At 38.9% G+C, this 11,082-nt stretch overlaps 2 protein-coding genes across 2 annotated transcripts; both read left to right on the top strand.

Annotated features, from left to right (window-relative positions):
• Positions 1-1,844: 1,844 nt before the first annotated feature.
• LOC136111743 (olfactory receptor 6Y1-like) lies at positions 1,845-2,774 on the top strand. The gene has a single exon (XM_065856087.2). The coding sequence runs from the start codon at positions 1,845-1,847 to the stop codon at positions 2,772-2,774; it is 930 nt and encodes a 309-aa protein (XP_065712159.2).
• Positions 2,775-8,807: 6,033 nt separating this feature from the next.
• On the top strand, positions 8,808-9,785 carry LOC136111742 (olfactory receptor 5AR1-like). Its single transcript, XM_065856086.1, has one exon. It carries the CDS (start codon positions 8,814-8,816, stop codon positions 9,783-9,785), a length of 972 nt encoding a protein of 323 aa, XP_065712158.1. The 5' UTR covers positions 8,808-8,813.
• The last annotated feature ends 1,297 nt before the right edge of the window (positions 9,786-11,082 follow it).

Genomic DNA, 11,082 nt, shown 5'->3' with positions numbered 1-11,082 from the left:
TGTCATGTAGGAAAAGATACCCCCTCTGCCTAGGAAAGGTAGCAATGATCAATCAATTCCAACAGCCTAGGGCACCTGTGGCTCCCCTGCTACCTCAACTGTAGCTCAAGCAAAAACTATATGATGTGAAAAGTTCTGAACATAGAGAAATGGTGGAAAACACCAGAATATTACCTGGCTCTATGTGTTGCTAGAGTGGAAAAATACTGACTAAAGCCTACAATCTTATGACCCTATAAATAGCGAATTCAAAGTGAGACCTGTTGAGCTCTCCGGGGTCACCATGGGCTGCAACTTCACACCTCACTCTGAGGGGAGACACCTTCTCAGTGTCACCTCAGGACAAAAGGATGGTGTGAAGCTGTGGGCCAAGATAGATTTCTTGAGGCTCAACAATCACCTGATGAGAATGCTGGTGCATTGAAAGTAAGTAATTTGCTAAACTCAAGAGGGAAATTTTGTCTGATTTTGACTGATGTATGTGTATCCACATATATTTTAGTATACATGAATTAATACTCACGTGTGTCTATGTTTTTGTCTATATATCTGTGTGCATGATTATGTCTATGTGATCCGATTTCTCTCTTTGTAATACAGTGTGACCCTTGTCATTCTCAGCTCTGTAATTAAGTTGCTGTTTTAAATATAACAAATCCCATCAAATTCCTCTAAATCACTTAATCAGCAACCGATTAATTGCTATTAGAAATAATTTCAAATTGCCGGTAAATCAAAACCATGTGAGGAATGTATCCACGACACCATATTCTCTGCTTCAGGGCTTTTTGCTTTTGTTTTTTGGGTGGGTTTTTCTTCCTCTGCCCTATAAAAACCAGTAGATGTCAGCTTGTGGTATTTCATTGTTCAGTGTCTCAGACAAAATCTTAGACATTTTCAGAGTTTTTTAATTCTACCCTGTATGGAATCACAGGGGAAACAATAGCATCTCTCCTCTTTCTCTGATTGCTTCCATTGGGAGGTTATCTAATTTCTAGGTCACATGTCATGAGGCACTGAAGGTAAATAAAGCGGTCGATTTATCTGTGTTGGTATAAATCATGCAACTGACACAACAGTGTACACTACATCTGTTCCCTATTGATCATACTCTTCAGGAGCAACTAAGGTGGTGTATCCCACTTTGAATTCCCATTACAGAAGGTTGAGAACAGTTTTGTTTCTAACAGCACAGTCTGAGGTATTCTTATTTTTGAAGAAATGATCTGAGTTAGCTGCAAATGAAACACACCCAGAACTACAATTAACTTGCAATTATGCTGTATCTGGGACGTTATGTGTACCTTTGTATCTCAATAAGGTTTATGTAGATATCAGTGTCCTCACAGCTAGCCATAGAAACTTGTAATAGGGTCCTTCTGCTTTTTAAATCAGATATATCCTTGTGGTACTTCACCTTTCCCTCACAGTTCACACATGGTATAACTTTAGAAATGTATAGATGTAGGAATTAAAACTTTGACAATGTAATTGTCTATCTATAAGCTCATAACCTAACTTTTTTTTATACTGGGTGGACAACATGATAGCATGATTCATCTGCATTATTTTAGACCTGTGTCTTAGATGAGATAGGACTGGTAGTGCCTGTTTATTTCCACGAAGTATAAAGTAAAAAACATGTTTACATTTTTACACTGAATAATTCTGAATTGAGTAGATGAACTTAACACAACTAATTTCTAGAAATCCAGCAACAAAGTATTGGAACTTTACAGTGTTTTAAATGATGGTGTAACATACTGTTATGAATTTAAGCCTGCGCTTAGGTTTCATTGTATTAATTTATTGCAGGTGGATAAGGTTCATCTTTCCCATACAGAATGGGTGGGAGAAATGAAACCAGTGTCATGTATTTCATTCTCCTGGGTTTTCCCACCACTGCTGAACTACAGGTGCTCCTCTTCTCTGCTGTACTTCTGGCCTATTTATTAACTGTGTTGGAAAACTTCCTTATCATTCTCATAATCCGAACTAACCACAGTCTGCAAAAACCCATGTATTTCTTCCTAGGAAATCTGTCTTTCTTAGAAATCTGGTATGTTTCTGTCATTGAGTCAAAGATGCTCATAGATTTCCTCTCTCAAGATAAAAATGTCTCATTCCATGGGTGCATGACACAGTTATATTTCTTTGTTACTTTTGTTTGTACTGAGTATATTCTGTTAGGTGTTATGGCCTATGACCGTTTTTCGGTTATATGCAAACCTCTCCAATATTCTCTCATCATGAATCATCAGTTCTGTGCTCAGCTGACAGCTGCCGGTTGGATGTGTGGTTTGATCACTTCTTCCATCAAGCTGAACTTCATAGCCCAGCTCTCGTTCTGTGGTGTAGACAAAATCAATCACTATTTCTGTGATATTTCACCCCTGCTGAATATCTCCTGCAGTGATTCCTCTTTGGCTGAGCTAGTGGACTTCATCTTGGCTCTGATCGTCATCATGGTGCCTCTGTGTACTGTGGTTACCTCCTACATTTGCATCATATTCACTATGCTGAAGATCCCTTCTTCTCGGGGGAGGCAAAAGGCTTTTTCCACCTGCAGCTCCCACTTGAATGTAGTGATATTGTTCTACTCCACCACTCTTTTCACTTATGCCCACCCTAAGGTCATGTATACCTACCATGCTAACAAGTTGGTATCTGTCTTGTACACAGTAGTTGTGCCACTTCTGAATCCTCTCATATATTGTCTTAGAAACAAAGAAGTCAGGTTTGCTCTGAGGAAGACTAGTACAAGATATACCTAAGAAATCAATGAAGAACTTCTGGTTTTGCTCATGAAGATCACCTGGCAGTGCTGATGAACTGAAGTCACAAGGTCCAGACCTTAAATCATGCTAAACTGAAACTCTCCTATCCATGCACCCAGTAACCATATTTATTGAACTAGACTTTCATAAATCTAAATTTGATCTATATACATAATATGGTTTGGGGTTGGGAGTTTTTTTGCTTGTTTGTTTACCCCCTATGACTCTATGCTGCCTGCTTTTCTCAGAGGTCTTAGCTGAATGACTGCTCCAGTTTTAAATAGGTTTGGCAATGCTAGAAACCGAACCTCAGATTTTGTTTGCCCTAGATAGCTTACTAGGTCCAGAAAACATTTTGTGAGATTGTAAAAGGCATGTAAAATGCAGATATCTACATCTGATTTTTTTCACCCTGAGATTCTGTTATTGTCCCTCGAAAAAAAAAGAGTCAGTAGAAAAGGATAACTAATCTGAACTTTCTTAAATACCTGGCTTAGGATAAAATGAAACATCCTCGGAAGGAGAAAATTTTCTTAATATAGCAATAGAGGGAATATAATGTGAGTAGCTCATGCTGTGGCATAGCTACAGTGTCACGTGGATTCAGACTCTGATTCACACCAGGTCCCTGTTAAACTGAATAACCTTATTGTACCCAGGGAATACAAGGTAAATCACTTGAAGAAGAAATTCAGACACAACTGACAGGATAGATGTAGTGGATGCACTTGACCACCCCCCCTGCTCCCCCAGCCAAACCAGAGCAGTTTGGTCCAGGCTCCAGAGGAGGGAAGGGCCTGAGCCGTAACCAGGCCAAGAACTCCTTGCAGGAGACCCACAGGGAAGCAGAACGGGAACTGAACCCCCGTGGTTTGTGGGCACAGGGAGTCTCATGCAGACTTTTCCTGCTGTGTGCAATTTGACTACAAGTCAACCACTTCATTCTATAAATACAATAGCCTGGATGAGCCACTTTGAGCTCTACCTGCTAAATAAGTGAGCTGTATGGCAATGGTTTTACTACTCCGAGGTCAGTGGATGAGCCAAATTCAAGTTCAATATTAATCATTTAGCTTGAGGAGATGCACACTAAATATAATGAATCATCTAGAAGTATAAGATTGTATAATTTTTAATACGCTCTTTGCTTTATGTTACTTGGTAAGCTGGATTTGCTACAATTTTGAGCTGTAAAGTTCTGCTCATATTAACGAAAAGCAACTACAAACTACACTGAACACTTGCAAGATACGGTCTAGTTTGCACTTTGCTGGGAAAAATGGAACTGACTGGGAAAAATAATGATCCATGGCTAACATGGAGACATTACAGACATCTGCAAAATGGGGCCTATTTTGCACTTGACTGAGAAGGAAGGATTTATTTAGACAAAACAGTAACTGCCAGGCTACGGACCATGAACAATGTTTATAGCTGAACAAAACAAAGGCCCAAGTGGAATCAGCAGAAAAGATCCAATGAGAAGCAAGAAGATCCAAAGTGAAATATTGCTATTGGACTGAATCATGGTATGAATGGTTTATAAAGACATAAAAGTCCATGGTTTCCTATGCTCGGGTTGGACCTCTGCGCAGGTACCAGCTTGGGTCAGCCCTCTTCCTGTTCTACTCTACTGCCTTTAAAGTATTGTAAATAAATCGCCTCCCACAAGTAATGTTGATAAGACTGTGAGTCCAGTCTTAGCTCTTGAGAACCTTACTATCTCTCCTACTCTTATCTGCCTTTGGGAGCCAGTGAGAACATATGCAAAAGTGAAATACTATGGCTGTAGAAGGTGTAGATCTACCATGAGTCATAAAATTGGGGAAGATCTTCTATAAAGAAGAGAAACAACTATTTCATGTAGATTTATTTTAAAACACTCTTCAAAACGAAGATAATATAGTCTACTGTAACTTAATGCAATGCTCCTGTCGAGGGTTTTGATTGCGGGGTGACAATCAAACCCTGGCAGATGTATTGTTAACCTCCTCTCCTCCCCCGCTTCCCCCTTTTGCCCCTCCCTCTCCCCCTTCCCACTCAGCACAGGCGATCGGGAGGGAAAGAAGCACAGAGAGAAGAGAGTTGGAACAATTAAAAATGTTTTACTAATGCTACTGATAAGAATAGAGAAAATAATACAAAATATACAAAACCAATCTTGAAAGTCCCAGCAACTGCAGAGCTGGCACCTGAAGTCCTGGACCAGACTCTACAGCCAACCGGAGCTGGATTCAGTCTGTCACTGGCCTCAGTTCGCAGGGATGACTCGCAAGGTCCTTTCCTAATGTCGCCATAAGCAAAAGGGAAAAAGAGAGACAAGATCGTCGTGGTCTCCCACTTTTATATGAAGTATTCACGTGAATGGGATGTTATACACAGTTGGTCAGTTTCTTGGTCACATCGCGAGATGTCCATCCATGCTTATCAATAACTTCACATTCCATTGCTCTGTTTACCAAAACATGCATCTGGTTCTCCAGGAAAATGCAGCTGATATGAAGCTTTAACTGACAGGCAAATTCACTAAAAGAGAAACTTGTTTTTAATAAAACCAGGACAGCATCTATGCTGAAAAGAAGGCAAGTTGGCTTGTTGAAAAATAACAGCATGTCCTAGGGTGTCTGAGATACCCACAGAGGAGTTGTGAGATGCTTTTTTCTTCCTGGAGAGGTTGCTGGAATCCAGGTCAGTTTCCCGTTGAGGCTTAGCCTCAGTTTCAGCCATCTGAATCGTGTCTAAGTTTTAGGAGGTGAGCACTCTCTCCCTGCCAGTCAGAGAAGACTTGTTTTTGTTTAGGGAATGGAAGAACACCAGCAGGGTTTGATTAGGTCCACAGTGTTTTTCTTATTGGAAATAAATCTAAAAGGAGCATAAGAAACAGTGAAAAAAGTAGAGATAAAAGACACACAGAGGCAGCATTACACTTTATTGTTTGGGTTTTCTTCTTGGTTTCTCTTCTTTTCCAGGCAAAGACAAATGGCACAAGGGAAAAACATCTCACTGGAGATTTAGATGTCTGCTGTGAAGATCTAAGGCTCTAGAAGCTGAATCCCTAGTGTTTTTATGCATACCTATTCAAGTATACATGAGCAACACGCTAAGGGGAATGTGCTCACAACCAACAAGATGAAAGGCCAGTGAACTACTGATTGCCATTAGACTATTGAACAATCAACTGAGTAGGAAAAATACTCAGTGTTTTTAGCAATCTGTTCAAGAAATCTGAATTTCAAAAAACATCCCTGGCTTTAATCTCGATATTACAAGAAGGTATGTGTGTTGTGGCTTGTGAAGTCTGAGCTTTGCTTTGCTAAGTTTAGTGATAGAACTGCATTAAAAATAGCTGTGTTTTTATTCTGATTCCATAGCACTTAAACAGGGCTTATGAATGCAGTTATTTCTTCTGGAAAGTAAGTCCATCAGCAAGAAGCCAGTATTTGATGGGTCTACATTAGTCATACTGGACTTTCTGTTTGATCAACAATGAGACAGACAATTCCAGAGTTTTCTTGAGGTCTCAGTGGAATCAAAAATCTTCCTGCAGTGCCCCTCTCACTGGCTATAAAAGCATCTCCAGCAGTTTCATTCTTAGCTTAGATTTCTCTTAGTCTGTTTAAAAAGACACGTTTACTTAAAGCAGTAACAACTGTTATTTAAAAAAAAAAAAATAGAATATAGGATACCTTTCAATTGAAAAGATGTTTTACTATTATCAAATTTTTTCCTAAGTTTGTATCTGTTACATTTAAATAATTGATGGTTACACATAAAACCAGAATAAATACAAATATTTAAAAATAAGGACAATTAGGACAGACAACACTACATAGCCATGAAATGGTTGACCATACTAACAGACAATTTTGACATTTTCCTTTATATTGTTAGAGATAAAGGAACCTCTTCTCATTTTCTTGCTAGCTTGATTCCTTTTCTAATGAAGAAATATGCGTCTAAGGCACTGTTTTTCCACTTTATTTTAAAGAGGTATGTTAGGACTACAAGAATCACACTGCAGATATGGCTATTTCTCTTTTTCAACAATAGAAGAAACTTTGGCAATAGAAGAAGCTGTAGTGTTACAGAAGTTCCTTCTCCCTAGGTTTCCTGTAGTTGAGACTCAGGCATGGATTCCAGAAATTCTTCTAAAATGAATAATTTATTTGCAAGGTACAGCATAGAGAAGCTCAAGACGGTGCCTCCTGAAGAGGAACTCCCAGCATAAAAAAAATTGGGCAATTATACCCCTGCAATCCAAGCCCCCACCCCCTGTGCATCATTCCAGGCAAACTGCAAAATTAGGGTCTGGGTTCTCCCTGTTCTTTATTGGATCTCTCCATTTTCTTCAGGTGGGCTGCCAATTAAAGTCCTGGCCTTTATTTGCTATTTTGCACCCACAGCTGGAGAAAATAAGTCTTGACAATAGCCAAAACATTCTTCTGGTTTGTCTTCTGTTAGGTGCTGTTCTGTCCCTTTACTTATCCCCAAGGACACATTATCTTCTATAGCTTGTAGGCTCTGGGGTCTTTTGTACTTTACAAAGTGGAAAGTTTCAAGGCTTCACAGCTTGCAGAAGTTGTACTAAGCAACTTAATTACACTAAGCGAATTTTATATTAGCATGTCTAATCAGGTTCTACAAGAAGCAGTCTACCAAATAATTCAATAAGCTAAAGCAGTCTATTCTCTAACACAGGCTGGATGCTTAATTTTGACTGTCTAAACTTAGGTTCTCAGTACACAAAAATCCCAGAGGAAACTAGACAAAATATCTGATGAGCAAGGTTATACAAAGAGAAGTTATTTATCCAAAGTTATTTCCTTTTCTAAGAAACATGAACAAAAGAAGGTCAAAGAAGTAAATAGGGCTTCTGAGGGTACCCAGAACTGAGGGTATATTTCAAGGATTATAAAGAGATGGTGGATGTAATGTACCAAAAATTAATTCAGTGTTTTAAAAAGATCAGGTACATGAGGGTTATGATAATGCATCTGATGCAAATGACAACAGAGCAAAGAAAGTACCAGTAACTGGATGGAGATTAATATAATTCAAGTTTATACATCTATGTACATCTTTATACATACAGAATAGATAGGTATGACTGAGCAGGACTTCCCTTCAAGTCAATGGAGAGAAACATGAAATCCTAGTACATAATTCATACCTTCTGCGGTAAATACTTTAAAGTGGGAGTATTTCTATCCACTGAATTTAAAGGTAACTTATGTATTAGTTCTAATGCAGGCATTAACCCACTGTATATATCCCAGACTAACTGAAATGATACCTAATTTATGAAAACAAAACGACTACACATAATTAGGAGTCACATGAAATATTCTGTTATTCAATATTATTTTGAATATTCTGTGTGAAGTAAACATTTTAATAGAAAAAATATTTAAGAAATCTCAACTTTTGAAGGTTTTGTTGCAAGTATTTTAAGAAAAGAAAAAGAAGTCACTTTCTTACATAAGGCAGTGTTTCCTTTTTTCTTACTAATACTTGTTTTCTTTTTTTCTTAAAATTATCCACACTTTTTTCCATGGATTTCTTGGCTCACATTTTTTAAAATTGTTTTGCATCGACTGAAGAAGCGTATTCATTTATTCTGTTGCTGAGGGGAGGGAAACCTTTTTTGCACTAGACGCAATCTTAGGGTGAGATTTTTCTGCCCAGTTACATCAGAAGTACTTGTTTAGACTAACTTCAGAATGAGATGCTTTTCCTTGATTGATTGTAAAGTAGACCTTAAAACTAGGTTGGATGTGCTGCTTGCAGAGTATTTCTTTACACTGAAAAGAGTGTAATAGGGTAACCGGCTCGTCTGTAAATTAATAAATTAAAAAAACTTTAGATATGATAGATAAATCCATTTTCCACTGTTTTCCATCTGTCTCTCTATTTTTCATATTTCTTACATTTCATATATCTTATTGTTTGTCTTATTCATCTAATTGTTTCTCCAGGCGAAGTGTCTGAAGTCCACTGCGTCCTAATTTCTTAATTGAACATCATCTTAAAGGAAACATGGAAAACCAGACCAAGGTAACTGAGTTCATTTTGGTTGGGTTCCCATCTCATCCAGGATCACAACTCCTTCTCTCTGCTCTCTTCTCAACAATGTATGCTGTCACTGTGGTAGGAAATGCCTGCATGATCTTTATCATTAGAACAGACTCCAAGCTACACACTCCCATGTACTTTTTCCTGGAGAACTTGTCCATCTTGGACATCTGCTATTCCTCTGTCATCACTCCCAAAGCAGCACTGACATTCTCACTGGGCAGAAGAATAATTTCTTACAATGATTGTGCATCTCAAATGTTCTTCTTCTCTCTCTTTGGCACAACAGAAGCCTTCTTCCTTGCTGTGATGGCTTATGATCGCTTCACTGCTGTCTGCAATCCACTCCTGTACAAAATCATCATGAATAAAAGACTTTGTGTTTTCATGGTGGTGGGCTCTTATCTGTCAGGCTGCATCAACTGCACCATCCAGACAGGCTTTACATTCAGTTTGTCCTTTTGTGGGTCCAAAGAAATAAACCACTTCTTCTGTGATGTTCCTGCAGTGATGCATACATCCTGCTCAGACACGCTTGTCAACGAAATAGTAATGCTGGCTCTATGTGGATCAATTATTGTGGGCACTGCCTTGGTGGTTTTTATCTCCTATGGTTATATAATCATTACGATTGTCCGAATGCCTTCAGCTGAGAGCAGGCTCAAAGCATTCTCTACTTGCTCTTCTCACATGCTGTCCGTCTGCTTGTTCTTTGGGACTGTTTTCTTCATGTATGCTCAGCCTGGGGCTACATCTTCACCTAACAAAAGCAAAACCATCTCTATCCTCTATACTATAGTTATTCCTATGCTAAACCCTTTCATCTACACCCTTCGAAACAAGGAGGTAAAAGAATCTCTGAAAAAAAAGTTTAAAAGGAAAGGGGTTTTTTTTGTACCTTTACTAAGGATGAGAATGACCACAGTGTCCAGTTAGCTACAGATGGATGTTTAGAATGTAAAACAAGGGACATCAAGGGACATTAGGGCTTGCTTTTGAGAGTCTTTTGTGATTGTTGATGGTCAGTGTCCTGGATGAAAGCAGGAGATATAAAAGAAATCTAAGAGAATTAGACCAGAGGAAGGTATGGATTCATATTAGACATTTACAATCTGCCCAAGATGTAATACACAGTCCTTTTACAGCCATTCAAAAGGTACAAGAATTTTAAAGCCATAATTAATCCAAAGTGTTTATTAGACATCTTAAATAGGACATAAAACTTAGACTCTGGCAGTGCCTTATTTCTGTGCATTGGAACACAGCCAGTTCAGGTGGAGACATTCTCACTGTAAACAACCAAAAATAAATTAGGTCGATCAAGAGTGAACTGAATGATTTATTTGTCTGCGGTTCCTCATTTTTTAAGCTACTTTTTCTCTACTTTGTGTTTAACCACTTCTATCAGAAACCAATGGAACCACTGAAATTCAGGTTCCAACCATCAAATGATGGGCAATTGCAATCTTGTATCAGAAGTGTTCCCTAGGACGAAACAAACCAACCAACCAACCAACCGACCCAAAAAACAAAAACACACACAAAAAAACTAATATAAGGTATATATTACATGTGCATGATTGCATGAGTGTTTGTAGTTTGTGACAGTACAGGAGTTATTTCTCTGTAATAGATAAACTTGTAACAACGCAACCTGACATAGCATGAAGAATCACCATGTAAGCACTATCCTAACAGAAGACTGCCCAGTTCTCATTATGTTGCAACATAAGATAAATGATAGGGCTGATTAGAAATCAAAAATTAGCTTTCAGATAAAGTAGTTCTTCAAATTTAGTATTTGTTAACTGTGGAGAGTCTCTGGCTGTGTGCTGTGAACAAGCCAGGGCTTGATGCGGCTGTGCTACACGGAAGGATTTCCCTGAGACACCAGAGACAAAAGGAAAGTAAACAGAAGCCGCTCTGCCCTCAACCCAGGCTGCAGGAGGGGCGTTGCCGCTGCGCATGAACAGTCTGTGAACAGTGCCCTGCAGCCAATCACCATAGTGGGGGGGATGAGTGACTGTGAGTGTAACCAATTGTAGCCTGCGCTTGCCGCATGGCCTTTTGGTAGAGAGTATATAAGGCTTGGAAAAACGTGGTCTCGGGGACATTGATATTCAGTGTTGTTTAAGAGTTCATTAAAGAGTACGGATGGTAAATTCACATTGAATTAGACTCCTTACTCTCGCCCGGCCCGCCCGTTCGATCAAAGAGCTTATGCCGGCGTCTG

The sequence above is a fragment of the Patagioenas fasciata genome, chromosome 22, assembly GCF_037038585.1.
Source record: "Patagioenas fasciata isolate bPatFas1 chromosome 22, bPatFas1.hap1, whole genome shotgun sequence".
Classification (NCBI taxonomy): Eukaryota; Metazoa; Chordata; class Aves; order Columbiformes; family Columbidae; genus Patagioenas; species Patagioenas fasciata.
This window is presented reverse-complemented; position numbering and strand designations above follow the sequence as displayed.